At 40.0% G+C, this 20,780-nt stretch overlaps 1 protein-coding gene across 7 annotated transcripts in view; it reads right to left on the bottom strand.

The window, feature by feature from the left end:
* OTUD7B (OTU deubiquitinase 7B) overlaps positions 1-20,780 on the bottom strand; it is a 53,558-nt gene that overhangs the window by 9,913 nt on the left and 22,865 nt on the right. For 6 of the 7 annotated variants that reach the window (XM_014540694.1, XM_014540693.1, XM_014540692.1 and 3 more), the window contains 5 exons: positions 12,372-12,521; positions 8,412-8,600; positions 4,849-5,073; positions 2,746-2,847; positions 1,949-2,076 (listed from right to left, as the gene is read on the bottom strand). In XM_014540694.1, the coding sequence (XP_014396180.1) occupies positions 1,949-2,076; positions 2,746-2,847; positions 4,849-5,073; positions 8,412-8,600; positions 12,372-12,456 (729 nt within the window). In that variant the 5' untranslated portion in view covers positions 12,457-12,521. Of the gene's footprint in view, positions 1-1,948; positions 2,077-2,745; positions 2,848-4,848; positions 5,074-8,411; positions 8,601-12,371; positions 12,522-13,275; positions 13,377-20,780 lie in introns of all 7 variants that reach the window. The other variant, XM_014540696.1, reaches the window with a different exon arrangement.

Raw genomic sequence — 20,780 nt, 5'->3', positions numbered from 1 at the left:
TCAACACAAAAGGAGGTTTGGGAAATCAAAACCATTTTAGTTTGTTTTGTGTTTGGTACTGGTTAATAGAAGCACCCCAGTCCATCACCACTCTCCCCCAATTCCCACTCCCATGGTCTGAGTGATCTGAGCTAAAACAATTACGTAGGCCATATTTCTAATATGGAACTTTCAATGTGCCCAGCAAAAGGAGTAAAAAGATTGCTCCTTTGATAGCTACTATTCTCTATGCATGTATTTTCACTGGAGACTTTGAGAGGGAATAGGTATTGCTGCGTCTCCTCAGTAAATACCATCATAATCTAACCCCGCCTTTAAAATAATAACTATAGCCTGGCCGGGTAGCTGGATTGGTTAGAACATCGCCTGGATATACCAAGGCTGTGGGTTTGATCCCTAGTCAAGGCACATACAAGAATCAACTAATGAATGCATAAATAAGTGGAACAACAAATCAATGTTTTCTCTCTAAAAAAAGTTATTTTTTTAAAAAAATCAATAAATAAAATAACAGTTATAGCTTAAAAGCTGGAATTGGACACACCTATTCTCTGACTATTGCTGTCACTTCTACTTAATAACCAGCATACTCTGGTTTGGCCTTATTTCTGGAGTGGTCAAATCTAAGGTTCAGGTTCAGGTATGGTGAAAAGAAGGCAAACTCTGGACTGGCTCTAGTTCAGGCAACAGAAGGTCTCCACAAGGTCCAGTTCAGCTCACCAGGGAGCCATGGGGCTTGGTGGTGTAAAGAACTTGTCATGTACTTGGCCTTGCCCTGTGCATTTATTTCCCTCAGGAATCTTCTGGGGCAGATTGCTGATCAAAGATAGGATTGTGATCTTAACATCACCCTAAGTTTAACAATGGGTTCTTTGTTTTTGATAAAGAAACAGAACACATTCTACTTATGTTTTTTAAATCTTCAGGACATAAAATTCTAATGACTAAAACAAAACAAAAAATCTCTTGGTTCTGTATATGGCCAGTTATGATTGAACAATAAAAGGAGAAAAGAAAAGAAGATGAAAAGTTTCTGAAGAGATATTCCTACATTAATTCCAGAAACACCCAGCCATATACATGGCAAAAATTAGATATACCCCAAAGAGCAGGAGATAAACATAGAAGGCAGAACCAGGGGAAAAGGAAATCTATTGTCTTTATATAAATGTTAATGTCAGTATTAAAGTTAAGGGGAGGGGTGGGTAAGCTTTTTCTATAAAGAGCCAGATAGTAAATCTTTTAGTCCTTGTGGGCCATACCCAACTACTCTATTCTGCTGCTATAGCAGGAAAGCAGTTACATAAATATACACATGTAAATTAATGGGTGGGGCTGTATTCCAATAAAACTTTTTTTTTTTAAATCAGTTGGTGGTATTTGGCTCACAGGCCATAGTTTGCCCAACCTCTGTTATGGAGATGGAAAGTACAAAAAGTCCATTATTCCTTTCTTATATAAAAGCAGCTTCAACACTTGCTAAACCCCCGAGAAGTACCACCCAAACTCAATTTAACAGGTATGCTTTAAAATTTTTTAAACACACTAAGTATTTGAAAAAATAAATGGTATACATGGCCAAAAATATTTTTAAGCATTTATATTTCTACATGGATTGAAAACACCAGTCCTTAAAAATTGGTCTGGTCACGTTATAAACAATACTAGTAAAATCGAAACAATACAAAAATCCTATGGACTTGTTATTTTGCAAAAGATTGCCACTGAAGACTTATAAGCACCTGTCAGGTGAAAAGCAGAGTTAGATACCTCCTCTGTAAAGTCTCAGCTTCCCCATACTAGTACTTATGACACCCTATGGTGTTATCTGCATTTTCTACAATTACAGGAGCACCTAAGCACTGGGAGACACTTCCTACTGGTAGGCACTGGGCATTTCCTCTCTGTAACCTTGGGAAACAAGGTGCTCCCACCCCAGCTCTCTCACCTCTTTATTCTGCTGTGTTTGCTGCCACCTCCAGCGTCGTTTCAATGCTTCCTTCTCAGCTCCCTTTTCCATCAGTGCATACAAAGCTTTCCGCAGCATCAAGTCCCGATCGTGGAAACCCCACATCCCTGTTGCAAGAAAACTTAACAGTAAGACACCTTACAGTGACTCAACTCCGCTTATTAATTATGATACACAGACACTGGCATGAAGGAAATGAGGCTGAAGTCCAAGTTCAATGAAACCCTTCTGGGATTTAGGGGAAAGGCACTTAATCAAGAAAGAAAAGATGTTCCTATTCTATATTTTTGAGGACGTGAAAGTGAGGTATATACCACACCCTACAAACTCTTGACAGAAAGAACTTACTCCTGATGCAAGCCTAATAAACAGGTAGCAACAGAGAAAACTGGCACATGACAATCAACATCAAAGCTTGAGGGATGGTTGGAAAATGGGGACTTTTTTTTAAAAGCTAAGGCAGATAATATATTGAATTATAAATAGCCTGTATAATTTAAAGTTGATGAAAACATATTTTTTATTTACCAAAGAATAAATATTAAGTAGAATTATATACACACACATAGAGCTATATATTGCTTGCTTCTGCTGCTCATTACTTCTGAGGGTCAACTTCTTCTGGGATACACACACACACACACACACACACACACCCTTGCTCTGAACCATCACTTCTGTCTATGATCACCATTGGTTGAAGCAAGTCCTACACATAACATTTAACTCTACTGATTCCTTCTACGGGGGAACAGAGGGCCACTTTCAAGACTCACCAAGAGAGGCTGCATGTAGAAGGCAGTTTCCATCTCCAGTAGTTGCCAAAGGAAGCAGCCTCTGACAGGTGGGGTCTACACTCACCCACCAGTTCAAACGCCCTAAAGAAAAAGGAAGAAAAGAAGAGCAAATTACCCATAAAGCCCTTCCCACTTCCCAATTTTTAAAAGACTCCAAATTTGCTTCCTGTAGGAAACCTACCAGATAAAATCATCATGCTATTAAAGATATCTTCTTCACTTACATTTAGTTGATCAGAACCTACTGAACACAACTGGTTAGATCAGTGGTTCTTTTTTTTTTTTAAATCCTCACACAAGAATATATTTTTATTGATTTCGAGAGAGAGGAAAGGGGAGAGAGAGAGAGACATCGATGTGAAAGAGAAGCACTGATCAGTTGCCTCCTATGTGCACTCTGACCAGGAATCAAACCTGCAAACTAGGAATATGCTCTGACTGGAAATTGAACTTTCAACTTTTTGGTGTATGGGATGATGCTCCAACCATGGCAATCAATGGTTCTTAAGTGGGGACAATTTTGTCCCTCAGGAGACATAGAAAATGCCTGGAAATATGTCTGTCTGTCACAAATAGTAGGGAAATCCTACTGGCATCTAGTGGGTAGAGGCCAGGGAGACTGCAAAACACAACATAATGTGTAAGGCAGCTCATACAAGAAAAATTATATGGTCCTAAATGTCAACAGTGCTAAGACTGAGCGGGCCTGGGTTAGATGATGAGGTCAAGGTCATACATTGAAATCTGTACTGGCTACTTGGTCTGATTCCTTCATTCCAGTCAGGAGATTAGTAAATATTATAGCAACAGAGTTCACAAATCCACCATCAATAAAAGAAAAACAACCCCCAAGCATGTGTTCAAAATGTCATACAAGTATCATGTGCATATATGACAGTCAGCATGTATATGGTGTTACTCTAAAGACATGAACAGTAAGACAAAGTACATAAGACATCCAAGAAGATGATTCTCGGTTCTATAGAGTCACCCCACAATTGCCAATCCATTTTTTATGAGGAAACTATTTTATGAATGATGCTTAAAAGTTCTTTTGAGCCCTGGCTGGTGTGGTTCAGTTAGTTGGAGCATCACCCATACACCAAAAGGTCGAGATTCAATTCCTGCTTAGGACACATACCCAGGTTTTGGGTTCGATCCCTGGTTGGGACACATGTGGGGTGGGCAACCAATCGATGTTTCTCTTTCTCTCTCTCTCCTTCCTTCCTCTTTTTCTAAAATCAATAAAAGCATGTCCTCAGATGAGGAATTTTTTAAAAATATTTTTTAAGCTTTCTTGAATTAAAGAGTCTAAAGAAAGAAAAACCGGCCTATAATCTCACTAGATAACTTGCTAACTTTAAAAATCTATAATAATAAAAGCATAATATGCTAATTAGATCGGACAGCCGGATGACCTTCCGGACAAAGCCAGATCTGCAAGGGCCAAGCCCCTTGCACAGATTTCATGCATCAGGCCTCTAGTATATATGTGTATATATAAATCAATTCACATGGTTAGTATAGAAGGGTACAAAAAGAAAAAGAAAAACTTCTTTTCTATGCCCCTATCCCTCACTCCTCCCCGTCCTTCCATGGGAGCTTTTTTAATACCTGAGTAGCTTTCCCAGAACTCCTGGATATGCAACCCCATCATATTAACTAATTTTAACAGTAATTTAAGACAAACACCATTGTAAAGGTAAACAAATCATTTGGGAAAAGTTTATATAAATAAATGTGGCTTTCAGATTTATCACCACTGTACACTGTCTACAGCACTGGTCCTTTCCGTTCATAAGGTGTTTCAGAGCCAATTATAATTCATTTGTATTTTTTTCATGTACTGATTTTTAGGTATTGATTCCTAGGCCTTTTAGAGAAAAGTGTCCAATTTGTGTCCTTACTTTAACCTGAAGAAACACCTAACTTAATACAAGTTTATCTGACTAACTGCTGACTTTGACTGTAATCAGATCATATACTTAGACTGGAAGGTACTGGTCAAGCCCTGCCCCGCCCAGTGGCTGCCTGTAGGTAGAGAGCAGAGGGAAGAGCATGGAAAAGGAAGCACTCACTGACCTGCCTGTTCCAAGGCAACCAGCATGGACTGTTCAATGAGGTCTCTCTCTATGAAGCTGCGGAAGTCTTCATTGTACACAGTGAGATCTGGAAGCTGGAAGGCACAGATGGGCATTTCCAGGGGGTGCTCACTGCTCCCCCCACCCCCACCATTGGAGACATGGGACCGGGCCAGGGAAACAATGCTGGAGCTGGCGTGGGAGATGCCCCTAGACAGGCGTTTTTCTGCAATGAGAAATGGAGTCACCTTAGAATATACACAGCTCACTCAGAGAACTTTCCACTCTGGGAAAAACTGTGAGTTTCAATGGTTACCAAATACCACAACTCTCTTCTCAAGCCAAATACAATTGGAGAAATACAGAAAGTGGTATTGTTGTGTACGCATATTAGCACCAAATATACATTCCTCTTGTACCCTTTTGGGAATTTGCCTGACCTTCCTCTCCCTATGACTCTGTCTTTTTCCACTTTCATTTCCCAACATTCATTTGTTCTGTGGGAGAAAGAGGGAATAAGGAAAATGGGGTTGCATTTGGTTAGATTGACTCAAATAATCTCTCGGATAATTTTTAGGATCTTCAAGAATATAGAAAATTAATGAAAAATCTTACATATTCAGGAACTTCCTTACCTATCATTAATAACATTTATTTACATTATTTACTACAACTTTTCTTGATATTCAAACTTATCAGAAATTTATAGGTACAGTCAATTCTGACTTGACATGCTACAGAGGAAGACAGTGCCTCAAATTATTTCATTTATTTTGAATACATGGCACTTACAATTCCCCAGCAGATATCCCATTGTGATCATAATTTGTCAGTGTAGTATTACAATTTATTTGCATGGCTCAAGTTATATAAAGATTATCAAAAGAACTAAAAAATGTGTTGGGTAGCAATTCTTAACCCATATTTGCCAGAGATGATGTACAAAGTAAGTCAAGACTTATCTAAAAATTACTTTATAGTGATTTATTTTTTAAACTCTTTTTTTAGGTACTTAAAAAGTACAACAGCCCCATGATAAAAAATAAAAATACCATCAAAAGGTACAAAGTGTTACAAAGAAATCTTCCTCTCTTTAAAATTCCTGATACCTTTCCCCAGAGGCAACCTTTCATATAGCCTTCTAGGATTTTGTATGCACACAGAAGCACATATATCTTTTAAAATCATTTTAAAAACCTACACAGGAGCATACTATATACTGCATCTTACCTTTCTCAATAGACATTAGAGATTTTTTCCAAAGCAGCACATCAAGTTCCACCTAATTCTTTCTAACAGCTGCACAATATTCCATAATATGGATGATTACAATTTATTTAACCACCCCTCTATTAATAGATATTAAAAGTTGTTTTCAAGCTTTAACTTTCAAGCTTTACACTAAACTAGACATCTGGTGCACGAAATGCGTGCACTCGGGGCAGGGGGGGTGGGAGGGAAGGGAGTTCCTCAGCCCAGATTGCGAGAGGGCGCAGGCCAGGCCAAGGAACCCCACCAGTGCCTGACTGGGGCCAGGGAGGGACGTGGAAGGTTGGCCAGCTGGGGAGGGCTCCAGGGCATGTCGGGCCCATCTCGCTCAGTCCCGATTGGCCAGAGCCCAGCAGCAGGCTAACCTACCAGTTGGAGCGTCTGCCCCCTGGTGGCACATCATAGCGACTGGTCGACCAGTCAACTGTCCGCCCCCTGGTGGTCAGTGCACGTCACAGCGAGCAGTTGAGCGGCCTTATCATATCATTAGCATATTATGCTTGATTGGTTGAATGGCCGACCGGATGACCGGACACTTAGCATATTAGGCTTTTATTATATAGGATATGTGTAGGTGTCTATTTGTGTATGTATTTATTTATTTAAAGAAGATACATATCTACATATACACACACAGAGAGAGACGTGTATATAAACATCTATACTAATAAAAGGGTAATATGCTAATTAGACCGGGAGACCTTCTGGACAAAGCCTTGGTGGTGGGGCCGAGGCAGAGATGGTTAGGGGCAATAAGGCTGGCAGGGGAGGGCAACTGGTGGCGAGCAGGCCAGTGGGGGGTGGGGCTGTTAGGGGTGAGTAGGCCAGCAGGAGGGGGGCAGTTGGGGGTGAGCAGACCGGGGGAGGGTAGCAGGCCATCAGTGGGGGTCAGTTGGGGGCAATCAGGCTGGCAGGGGGGCAGTTGGGGGTGAGCAGGCTGGCAGGGGAGCAGTTGGGGGTGAGCAGGCTGGTGGGGGGGCAGTTGGGGGGGAGCAGGCCGGCAGGGGGGGCAGTTGGGGGTGATCAGGCCGGCAGGCAGAGTGATTAGGGGAGATCAGGCAGGCAGGCAGGTGAGTGGTTAGGAGCCAGTGGTCCCAGATTGTGAGATGATGTCCAACTTCCAGTTTAGGCCCGATCCAGGGATAAGGCTTAATCAGGCAGTTGGACATCCCCCAAGAGATCCCAGATTGGAGAGGGTGCAGGCTGGGCTGAGGGACCCCCCCCGCCCCCCATGCACAAATTTTGTGCACCGGGCCACTAGTCTATATATATAAAAGCCTAAGCAACCATTAGGACCAAATGACAGGAACGACTGGACAACCGGCCAGTAGCTATGATGCGCAATGACCCAGACCTTGCTGCTGGGGCCCTGACAGCCCCGAATCTGGTTCCCCAGCACCCTGGACCCAGACAGGAGGGAGGAGGGAACCCGATTCCTCGTGGAATCGGCCGTTGATTAGCTGCTGCTGGGGCCAACCTCCTGTGGTTGGCCCCACAGAAGCTGGCCTCCCCCGATTGGCCCCGATGACAGGCCAGGCCGAGGGACCCCACCCATATAATAAAAGTGACCATTACGGTGGAACGACCAGAACGACCGGTCGCTATGACACGCACTGACTACCAGGGGGCAGATGCTCAATGCAGGAGCTGCCCTCTGGTGGTCAGTGCGCTCCCACAGCTGGGGCACCGCTCAGCCAGAAGCTGGGCTCACGGCTGGCGAGTGCAGCAGCAATGGCAGGAGCCTCTCCTGCCTCTGCGGCAAGCCAAGCGGTAAGGAGCAAGCAGGCAGGCGGTTAGGAGCAAGGGGTCCTGGATTGTGAGAGGGCGCAGGACGGGCTGAGGGACTTCCCCCACCCCCGCACAAATTTTGTGCATTGGGCCTCTAGTATATGATAAATTCGTAGAAATGAAATTGCTCAGTCAGCATGTATATGCATTTTTAAATTTTGGTAGATACTGACAATATTAACAGAATGGCCTCCAAAGTATCTGGTAGTGACCCATTGAATTCTATTTTTATGTAAACCTTATCTCAACAACTAGATTGTATCCTCCTTCCTCTATTTTTTCACAGTATCTAAAGAAAACCTTTATACAGGATAACATTCAAGATGCAGAGTGGCAGTAAGGAGCTCCAGCACCTGGACAGATTGAGGCCACCTCTGACCAGTTTGGCTGGGGACAAGGGGGAGGAATGGAAACATCTCCAAAGGATCACTGAACTCTGACTCCATTTGGCAGTTCCCCCCCCTTCCTTTCCACTCCGTATGAAATATCCCTCAGTTACTCCATTACCTTGAACGATGTCATCCTGCCGCTGTAGAGTAGGTCGGGGAGGGCGAGTACACTCTCTATCAGAAAACCCTTTCTCAGGGTTCCTGGAGGCACCACTCCCTTCACTAAAGGATTGGGGCAGGATCCCAGCATGGACCTGACGTAACTGTTCAAAATCACTGAGGGCGGCACTCACATCCCAATTCTTTCCTGTCAGGACACAAAGCAAAAAATGAATTGGGCACGTAGAGTATAGGAAAACTGAGGAAAGACACTAAGTGATCACTCTTATCATCCTATCAAAACTAGCAAGCATATACTCATGCACACTTCAATCATTCTCCTTTCCTTACCCTGCTTTAATTTTCTTCATAACACTTCTATCTGAAATAGCACAATTTATTTACTTATTGTCTATTTCCTAACTAAGCTCCATGAGCACAGAAATTGTCTCTCTGTACCGAAAGGGCCCTTAGAGACCCAGTAACCTCATTTTACATATAAAGGATATGACACCTAAAAAATAGAGTGATTTAGCCAAAGTCACAGCTAGTTTGCACTTGGGCCTAGCAGGAAGCAAGTCCAGGTCTCCTAATTCTGTGATCCAGAGAGTTCTTAACCCAGATGCCCTTTAGGGTGTCCTAAGCTGTATGAAATTGTACACCAAGTTATAGGTATGTGCATTTTTCTAAAGAAAGAGCTACTGGCTATTACCAGATTATCAAAGGGAATTAACCCACCCAAATTTAAGAATCACTGCTCTACTGAAGACCCTAGAAAACAGATTTGTCATAATGAATTTTTCTGTTGCTTTCTCCAGTTAAATTATTCAGTAAATAGCATACTGCATAATTGTTCACACTTCCTTCTGTTCTATTCCATCTGCTACCACCTTCATTCAGTTCCTATCACCTAGTGTCCCACCTCCAATCCACTCTAAAGAATTTAATGAGATTATTCTTTCTAAAGTACAGTTCTAATCACTTCAATTTCATAATCAAAATCTTTTACCATTGTCTATGGAATAGCCTAGGATCTTTTGTGTGACATTCAAGGCTTTCTATGACCTGGTCTATTTTTCTAGCCTTTTTTCTGTACTTCAATTTTCCTGGCTATGAAAGTGGAAATTATATCATATTGGGTTGTTATGAAGATTAAGTTAATCGAAAGCACTTAAAACAGTGCTTGATACACAGAAAGCACTATATATGCATTTAATGCTGTACTATTATATTTCTTGTTTTATTACAAGTATCCAGTTAAGCCATATTGATCATCTACATCTGCTGAATTATTTCTGTACCATTATATTCACTATTTGGTCCAACTAGCTCTGCTCACTCTGTTTCAGTCTTACTGGCCTCTTCGCCATTCTTAGAACATGCTAAAGACTGCTCCCACCTAGGGCCTTTCCACTAACTATTTCCACTGCTCTTTCCCCAATATATTCTACACAGACATCTCCTCAGGTATTTGCCCAAATTTCACATTCTTAATAAGGCCTACCCTGACTATCCAATTAAAAATCACAACCTCATCATTCTTCTGTTTTCTATAACACCTTATAAAAAACTTTAAAATTTACTTGGTTATGTTTATTGACTATCTTTCCCACTGTAAGGGCAGACATTTTTGTTTGTTTTGTTCAAGTATCTAGAACCTCGCACACAGCAGGTACTCAATATTTTTTGGAAAATGAAGGACTTTTGTCCTAATGAATGACCTCTGTCTTGAGCACCGGACCCTAAATTTCCAAGTGTCTGCTAAACTCCTTAAAATCAGGTCCTCCTAAACAATCAACATGTCCAAACTGAATGTTTATCATCTTCCCTCCCAAAACCTCTATATTCCCTATATTAGTAATGGCATCACAATCCCTCCAGGCCAGAAACTTCAGTCACCTTCAGCTCTTCACTACTCCTCACATCCCATTCCTCCTCTTCCATCACTAGTCAATCCGCATGGTTTTTTGTACCCCCAAAACATCTCTCAATTCCATCCTTTCTTGCTCATATCTATTGTCACTGTCCTAATTCAAGTCCTCATAACCTTCACCTGGTCTTTGCATGCACAGAGACGAATATATAGCTTTTAAAATCATTTTGGGAGGGGCTCTTTAGTCTCTACTCCTAATCTCTCCCCTCTCTAATTCATTCTTTATATTACAATCTGAGTTAACTTTTTAAAAAATATATATCTTTTTATTGATTTCAGAGAGGAAAGGAGAGGGAAAGAGAGATAGAAACATCAATGATAAAAGAGAATCACTGATAGGCTGCCTCCTGCACACCCCTCACTGGGGATCAAGCCCGCAAGCCAGGCATGTGCCCTTGACCAGAATTAAACCCAGAACCCTTCAGTCTGCAGGCCGACGTTCTATCCACTGAGCCAAACCAGCTAGGGCCTTAGTTAACTTTTAAAGAAAAAAGTACGAGACAGAAAGAAAGATAGAGACAGAGAGAAAATGACATCAGGTCCTTTGATTCCCCTTCTAAATTACATCTTAAATCCATCCACATCTCACTCTACTGCTACCACTCTAGTTCAAGTCACCATCATCTCTCACCTAAACTATGGAAATATTCTTAACTGATTTTACCGCTTCTTCTCTGGCCACCTTCCAATCCGTTCTATATCCTTTAACCAGTACATTGTTAAAAACTCAAAATCCAATCATGTCACTCCCGTTTTAAAATCCTTCATCAGCTTCCCACTGAAAAAAGAGTGAAATTTAAACTCTTTACCTATAAAGGCCCCCCACTTTCTATTTCCTGCCTATCTAATGAGCTCCCTACCTCTTGCTCCAGTCTTCCTACCTCACTAATATTAGTTTTTCCAATGTGCCAAACTCTATTTCACCTTAAGATCCTTGTATAATCTATTTCTTCTGCATAAGACTCTCAGCTACATTTCTTTGTCTTGCTACTCCTACACATTCTTCTGGGTTCAGCTCAAATGTCACTTCCTCAGGAAGGCCATTCTGCACTCTTTAATTTTGGTTTCTTTCTTACACTTCCATAGCATTTCTTACATTTCATAACATGAGTGTATGTGCACATGGGTATGGATGTGTGTATTTGTGTGTGTGTGTGTGTGTGTGTGTGTGTGAGAGAGAGAGAGAGAGAGAGAGAGAGAGAGAGAGAGAGAGAGAACATGCAAGCATTAATTTGTAATATAATTGTTAAGAGCCAGACTCTGAAACCAGATTGCCTAGGTTTAAGCATATACTCTCTGAACCTCAGTTTTAAAATTGTAACACTGGGAATTTAAATCCTGATCTTCTACTTCCAAACTAAGGCTCTACTCACAGGCAGCTAAGCAAATATCAAACTGTCACGCCTTTCTAAGGGCTGACAATTTAAAAAATTACCCTTGTATACTAAGAACTTGCCCCTTCCACCAAAGGCTTATGTATTTGCATCACCATATATTGTCATCATCAAAAAAGCATCTGTTAATAATGATTCCAAACAAAGAATCCCACAAGGCATGATTCCAAGCCTTAATGACCTTAATAAAATATAGAATATTCATACTTATATGTATATACAGATGTAAGTAAATAAAAACAGCAAAATGAAAATATTAAATTAATTCACTCTACATAGAATTACCCATACAAAATTGGAAAGGACAGAAACAAAACCATGGATGATACCAAATATGAAAACCCATGTGATTTATATGTAAAGAAGTCTTAAAGATCTAGAGTTATTTTTTTAGTGAACTAATATAAAATTTTACTTGCATTACCTGAACATAAATTGGCAGTGGTGAAAGGTACCCTAAAAAAATTAAGGTGAAAGGAGGAGCTTGCATTTTAAAATATGGTGGGTTATACACAGAGTAGATTATTAGAAGTAACTTAAATGTAAAGTCTACCATACATAAAATGTCCTCCCAATCACCTTAAATGTTTCAAATCATCCTGGTAAGTGTCACATTTTACTTTCTTCTCATTCTCCCCCAATGACCTCTTACCTTCCAGGAGATCTCGGGCCAGCCCTGGCTCGGCTCCTGTAGAACGAACAAAATCTGACAGGACAGCATCCATGTCCAGGGTCATGTGATCATTAAGTACTTTCAGGCAATGGATGTAGGGAGGTCATAGATCAAAATTCAAGCCTCCACCTGAGGAAGAAATAAACACTTAAGGCTCAAATTACACTGGAATGGGATGAGCATAGCCCAATTTCAGCAGCTTCCTAACCAAATGGGGAAATGAACTATCCTAGCTTATTTATTTCAATTGAATTTATTATGAAGAGTAACACTCAGTTTCCTAATTCCTTATTAATATTAATTTCTTAACTACTACATTAACCACAAAACCATAATACCACTCCAAATAATGCTTTCCCCCCACTTTCTAGAGAATTACATTTCTACCCATCAGTTTGCTTATCCAAGGGAGCAGCAGACTACCACCCTGAAGAACTTCCCATCTGCATTCTTCTCTAACATAGCACCTTGTTTATTTCCTTCCTGGCACTTGATATACTCGGAAATAATTTTAATTAGTTGCTATCTAGCCTTCTCCTCTACTATGTAAGTTTCTTAAAAGCAAGGAGCTTGTGTGTGCTGTTGCCTGTGTCCCCAGCATGTATCACCTGGCACTTGGCACAGTGCTTGGCATACATGCCCTCGGTAAATATTTGCTGAATGAATGATTGAATGAATGAATGAATACTATACACTAAATAACTTTACAGTTGACCACTCTTCTAATGCCAGCCAAGGAAATGGGAGAAACGAACTGATAGCTAGACAACTCAAAATAAAACCATAAGTTATTACACAGAGTGGAGATCACAACGGTTCATAACGAAAGTCAATCCTTGTCTACTAACTCCACCCAGGACAAATGATTGCCAAATAAGTTCACCTGAAAAAGATCTCTTCTTTCAGACTTGACTTTGGCAGAAACTGTGTCCCTGACTGACAGCCTGGCACCAATCCACATTCCTCTGAAGTTAGTAGTCCCAGCTGAGGAAGCAATAATGGAGTGAAGGACAATCTCTAACTAAATTCTACCATATCAGACAGGTTGTTTACAATTCTCTGTAGAAGAAAACTTGTTCATAAAGTCATCAGGTACACACCTGCCCTACACACTCACCAATCTGCCTTTTGGGGAAGGCAAAAGTAGAATTCTATAAGGTAACAGTGTCTGTCTCTTCAGAAACATGTAAGATACTTTTATCTTCATACCACCCTTGACCCCAGGTCATAGCTTGTTTAGTGTTGTGATCAGATCTTGATTTTCTGCATTCCTTAGAAATATTAAGGCAATCATTTGGGGGTTATAAGCCCAGTAGAGATCACTAACTTGATAACAATGAATTTTTATATGAGAGAGACAGCAAAATAGAAATTATTCTCTCTTGTACTGTTCCAGCAGTACAAGAGATCTACGAGTGACGGGACATGTTTTATTCATATTTATAGCCCCAACATCTAACATACATCTACAATATCGTAAGCAGTAAATGCCTGATGAATAAATGATTAAGTGAACCTCCACATTAGCTACCACCGAACTAATCTATTTGAGTCTTAACTTAGCAGATCAGAAATTCTAGGGTACTTCGTATCACTCCTCTATTTCTAAGGGCCTTTCCAGTCCAACTCTTGAAGTTTTAGACACTCTCCTTTCTAAAGAGACATCAGCTCTACTGTCACTACTTCCACCATCTTCATATCATACGATTTTTGCCTACACCTGTATTAGCTGGCTGACTTTTGTTAAATTATGTACAGGGTTTTCGTTGCCTCTTCTCTATCCTAGACTTGGAGTCAATGACTTCTAAAATCCTTTCCAGATTAAAAAAATAAATTTAAAAAAGAACTTCAGTTCACTACAGCCTCATAAACTATGATACTTATATTCTCTTTTGGTCTATGTATTATCAATGTCTAATTTACTTCCATTTCAATATCACAGTTGTCAGAAAAGGCTACAAATACATAAAAAAACTTTTGCCTAAGATATCTCAAATTCAGAATGTATAAAATATATTTGTTCCTTATACTCAATACTTGAATTAAATTCCTTCAGAATTCATAGATGAATGAGTGGCTTTTCCCTCCCCTAATACAGATAAGAATTCCTTCTCTGGGTCCATTTCAGTCACTGTCTTAGGTCACAGGAGATGATAGCAGCCCAGATAACTGAAATGCATCAATAATCCAAAACCACGAGCATGCTTGAAAATGAATTTTAATCTTCTAAAAAAAACAAACAAACATGCAAAGAAACTTAGTAAAGCCACTTTAATAACCTCCTGAAAAAATGTGGGAAATATACAATAAACACACAAGTAGGAATCAGCAAAAAAGTGCTCAGTAAGAGTTGATTAAGCCACAGGCAGATGGGCAATTTCCCAGCCAGACACAGGCTTCTGAGTGAGAGAAGCCAATGAAAACTATCAATGTCAAAGCATCATAGATCTTGACTTGCTAAAAATCTCAAAGCACGAAACCATACTTCTTGGCAGCACATTCTTATATTTGATATCTCCAGGTGCATGCCACGAACTCCACCCTAACCCCACCCAACAGGTGAGGACAGCAGCTTTTGTTAACATCACGACCAACACCTGGCTTGAGCTTCTCAAATTCCAAATGGGAATATCCAAGGCAATGACTGAGACTCAATCTTTGGCACTGTCTCAGAACACAGGAAGGAAACGAAGCAAACGAGCCTGGCTTTCAAACCTTCAAAAGAAGCAGAAGCAGCACTCAAATAGTTGTTGACTGAATGGTATTTAGACAAATCTCAAATGGAGTCAAAATCCTCCAATCTTCCAATTGGAAGAGACTTCAGCAATTATTTAATCCACAGTCAGCCCCCATGCAAGAAGGCTTCTATTATATCTGATAGATCAATCATCCAGTCTCCACCTGAATACAAGCTTTGATAGAGAACTCATCCTTTGCCAGGATGTCCATTTTATTGTTAGACAGCTCTAATTGTTAGGAAATACTTTTCTAAACTTAAATCACCAGCCCTCTCCCACCTATACCTTTCACATAATGGTCCTGTTCTCTTCTCCAGAACAACAACAAAATGCCCCAGGAATGATGAAATTTTCATTGAAAATGATTAGATTAAGCATTTCTTTACATGAAAATTTATTGTGGATCAACACTGCAATGTTATGAGCCAGCAAGTGACCTTTATTTTACAAAATCCTCTCTTGTGTAATAGTTCTTGCTTTTACCTGTATTCATTTGTGAATATTTGTGCTGACACTATAGTATGAACTCAACATGTGGAATAAATTAAATCGGGTACCTTATTCCAAATTCATTTATGCTGCTATCTTTGCCTCTCATCCCTACTTTTACTTCGGTGCCCTCTTGAACTAATGCCAACAATCAAGAATAAAAAACAAGTTAAGCCTTAGCCAGTTTGGCTCAGTGGATAGTGTGTCAGCCTGCGGACCGAAGGGTTTGATTCTGGTCAAGGGCACATGCCCAGGTTGGGTTGTGGGCTCAATCCCTGGTAGGGGGGTGTGTAGGAGGCAGCCAATCAATAATTCTCTATCATTGATGTTTCTATCGCTCTCCCTCTCCCTTCCTCTCTGAAATCAATAAAAAATATATATATTTTTAAAAACACAAGTTAATACTAAGCACTTTCAAAAACACAACCTTAATCATTAATGACAAATCTCCTGCAGCAGGCTTATTCTTCCCAGTTTTCAAATAAGAAAAAATAAGGTTGTAAAAGTCAGATGGGTTGCTCAAAATCTGAACCCAGATATTTTGAACACATGTTCTCTCTACCACACTGCTTACCAAGGGACTAGGGCTTTATTTATTCCCAGAACCGCAATGAGTCTTACCCATTTAATTCATTCACTAACGTATCTCTCATATTTATTCAAGACTTAGATACCAGGTTATACTGTTCTCATTTCAAATTCTACCAGTTTCCTCAGCAATTTCAACACCCACCTAAACAATCCACCTACATTTCTGCCTTAGAGTTTCATAATCTCATCAAATTTGAAGACCTCCATCTCTATTCCAACAGCTCAATCCTGGATTCTACTATCTCCGGAAACCATCTACCTCAGTGATTCCCAAAGTGGGCGCTACCGCCCCCCGGTGGGCGCTGCAGCGATCCAGGGGGGCGGTGATGGCCCCAGGTGCATTTGGGGGTGATGAGTAACTGCTATTAAAATTTTTTAAAAATTAATTTCCAGGGGCTGAGTAATATTTTTTCTGGAAAGGGGGCGGTAGGCCAAATACATTTGGGAACCACTGATCTACCTCTAAATCTTCAACTCCCAACATCTTACCCTGGCCACAACCTCATCTCCTTCCAGCTTTTCCTCTCTACTATTAAACCTCCTCTCTCACCTCAAAACATCCTCATCTCAGACTAAGACATCCAAATATTTAATCACCTTCTTGGTTAATTCAACAAAAATTCATAGAGTGCCTAATATGTGTTAGGCATTATGATCAGGGTTAGAAACACAACAGTGAACTACAAACAATCTCTACCCTCACAAAGCTTCCAGTATGGAAAAAAAAAAAACAACCAGAAAATGTCACGATTATAATTTATTAAAGAAATGTTGAGGGCAAGGGTGTTATCTCCCATATGGAGTCAGGATAAGCTTTCCCAAGGAAGTGATAGTACATCAAAGAATGAAAGAGTAAGTAGAGAAACTGGAGAGACAAATTGGGAAAGGGTGTTCTGAGCAGAGGAAAAATATGTTAACATTCTGTGGCAGGAAGGAACAGAGATATGAATGCAAAATGAGGATGAAAAGAGGGCCTAGTGGACCTTGTTAAAGACTCAGGTTTTATCCTAAAAGTAATGAGAAGCCATTAAAGGGTTGTAAGAGGCAGGACATAATTGAACTTGAATTATTAAAAAAAATAAATAAATAACCCTACTTGCAATGAGAAAAATAGTTTGGAGGAAACAAAAGTGGATTTAGGGAGAATTGATTTAGAATATTATTACAAAAGCGATGATGGTGAGCTGGATTAGAAATGATAGCAGTGAAGACTGAGAAAAATGAATAGATTCTATTTTGTCCCTTCTTGCCTACCTGAACATGAACCCAGTGACTGATAACTTATTTTCCTGTAAAAACTTAGATCCTTATCCTTCTATTTCTTCTGCCCAATGTGGACAGATCCCACATTCAACTTCTTTGCTCCTAAATGGGGTTATTGAGCAAGACAAGATCACATAACGTTGCAGAGCAATACAACTACAAATAAATGGCATTCAGTCTCATTTCCTTCAATGAAACACTGCTTGTCTTTTTACTGACTTGGTACCTCAACCAAACTTCTCAGTACTATCCCATACTTTCACCATTCTCCTTTAGCCTCCTACTTATCACCTCTTACTCCTGGCAGATGACCTTGTCTCCAATTTCACAGAAAAAATGACAAAACAAGATAGTTCCTTCAGAGGTTTCCTCCCCTGCCCCTACCTGCTGGCTGCTAGTCTCCTCCTCCCTACAGAACTTCCTAAAATAGACATTCACTGATGCTACTTTCTTACCTTATATTCAGCCCTCAACCTACCAAAATGGCCTTCTAGTGAAAGAGAATGGAGGTTCCTCAAAAAATTAAATATCGAACTACCACATGATCTAGCAATTCCACTCCCAGATATTTATCTGAAGAAATCCAAAACACTAATTCAAAAAGATATACCACCCGTTTATTTATTGCAGCATTTTTACAATAGCTGAGATATGGAAACAGCCTAACTGTCCATCAACAGATGAATGGATAAAGAAGATGTGGTACATATATACAATGGAATATTACTTGACCATAAAAAAGAATGAAATCTTGCCATTTGACACAACATGGATGGGCCTATAGGATATTATGCTAAGTGAACTAAGGCAGACAGAGAAAAAAATACCATATGAATGCACTTATATGTGGAATCTTAAAAAAAAAAATACACAAACAGACAAAGCAGAAACAAAGTCACAGTTAGAACAAATTGACGGTCACCAGATGGAAAAGAGGTGATGGGTAAAAAAGGGTGAAAGGGATTAAGTACAAATTGCCTGTTATAAAAATAGTCACAGGGATGTAAAATACAGCATAGGGAATATAGTCAATAATATTGTAATAACTATGTATGGTGCCAGATGTATTCTAGACTTATTGGGGTGATCAATCCGTAAGGTATATAAATGTCTAGTCACTGTGTTGTGCACTTAATATAATATTATGTCAACTATAGCTGAAAAATAAATTTCAAAGAATTTTTAAAAATAAAGAGAATGGCACTGACATAGATAAGATCAACACAATCTTCCTTACTGCTTATCTAAAATGATCTCTTTGTAGCATTTGATACTTACTGACCACTCTTCCTGCCTCTCTGGCTCTGCATCTTGGTCACCTTTGTGGGTTCCTCTTCCTGTGCTGTCACTAAAGGTAGTGCACCACAATTCTAACCTCAGGCCTTCCATCTTCTTATTTTATATCACTTCCATGATAAACTTCATACATGCCCCTGAGCACCCAAATACTGATGACTCCAAATGTATTTGCAGCCCCAAACTCTTTGCAACTCACCTGGGAATCCCACACGCACTTCACACTCAGCACATTAAAACCTGAGCTAATTCTTTATCTCTGTCCCCACCCTTTCAAACTATTTTTCTTCTAGTATTGCCTATTCTAGCAAATGGTACCGTCACTCCCCACCCCCCAATCACCCAAATCCCAAGCCTGGGAGTCACCCTGAACTTCTCTCTTGCCTCATCCTCACTCACAAGTAGTCTTTTACTAAGTTTTACTAACTTTACCTTAAAAATTTTTCAAATCCATCCTCTACCTTCCACTTGTTACATCTCTTTTATTCTCTCTCAGATTTTCATAACCTGGACCCCAGGAAATAGTTTCCATTAGCTATTTCTCCCTCTTCCTCTATCCAGCCATTCTTCACAGTGGTTGCTTATGGAGGCTGATCAATCTAAAATGCAAATATGATAGTATTATATCTTACTGCTCCAAATTCTTCAATGGATCCCCCATGATTAAAGTGTAAGATCCAAATTCCTATACATGATAAATAAGGCCCTTCATGATCAGCTCTATCCTACTCTCCAGCCTTATTTACTTCTCATCATTCCCCTTCTTATACTGGCAGTTCCCCAAGTGCACTATGTGCTTCAAATTTCAGTTCCTTTGCACACACTGTTCCCTCTGCCTGGAATGACTCCTGGTCTAGCATGTGAATTCTTCTCTCTTCTTTAGGACTAACTTGAGTATTACTTCATTTGCAAAATCTTCTCTGACCTCCCAAGTTAAACTGCCCACTTCCTCCTTTGTGCTACCCCTTATACTCTATCTCTATCATATTATGTATCACACTGCACAGTGTTGGTGTATATTTACTAGTTTATCTCCCCACTAAACCATGAGCAATTTAAGGGCAGGAATCTTGTCTTGTTCATCCTATATCCCTGACATCCAGGTACCTCGTAGGTACTCAATTTTTGTTCGGATGAACAGAACTGAATTTGTACTAGTACCTCACTACACACACACACACACACACACACACACACACACACACACACACACAGTATTTGCTGATAATCAAATAATCAATGTTGTAAACAGGTGAATCTAAAACAATGGCTCATCTCAAAGACATTTGCTTATGATTATTATATGATCTCATTTACAATAGATTTCTCTTCCTAAACATTGTTTAACTCAGACTAATATTAAAATCAGTATGCATGCTCTAAGTACCCCACTATTTAGTAACAGAGAAAAATGTCCCAGAATTAAATACCGACTGTAGATAATAAAGCTATGTTAAAATGACTGAGAAACTACTTACCCTACATTCTCTTGTCTACAATACTCCCCCAAAGTGTCCTCATTCTCCCAGTATACCCACACTCCTGGTTCCACTGATGCATTACAGCTGTATCTGAGTCCTCTCCAATTCCTCCCAAAACTCATTGGAAAACCACAACATTCAAGACCGTGAAGAACTTTCAAAGGTCAGAGACTCCTCCATGATCCAGAGGAATCCAGACAGGGAGAAAAAGGAGGGGCAAAAACCTTTAGAAATTTCACACAATTCTTGATTAGGTGGGAAGGAGAGATGAAAGACTATCTTGGAAGATTGTTTTTAGTTAATATGGGTCCTTCCAAGTGAAAGAAACAAAATACAACCTTCTTAGAAAAAAAAGAAAATATGACCAAATTCCACATTTAAAGAGACCTATATTATCATTAATTGTACAACCAAGGGATAATAACATGGGCCTAAAAGAAAGCAAAGAAGTGAAAAGAAGCCCTAACCGGTTTGGCTCAGTGGATAGAGCATCAGCCTTCGGACTCAAGGGTCCCAGGTTCAATTCCGGT

This window comes from Myotis brandtii, unplaced genomic scaffold (assembly GCF_000412655.1).
Source record: "Myotis brandtii unplaced genomic scaffold, ASM41265v1 scaffold250, whole genome shotgun sequence".
In the NCBI taxonomy this organism is placed as follows: Eukaryota; Metazoa; Chordata; class Mammalia; order Chiroptera; family Vespertilionidae; genus Myotis; species Myotis brandtii.
The sequence above is the reverse complement of the archived record's forward strand: the minus strand, read 5'-3'. Positions and strand labels throughout refer to the sequence as shown.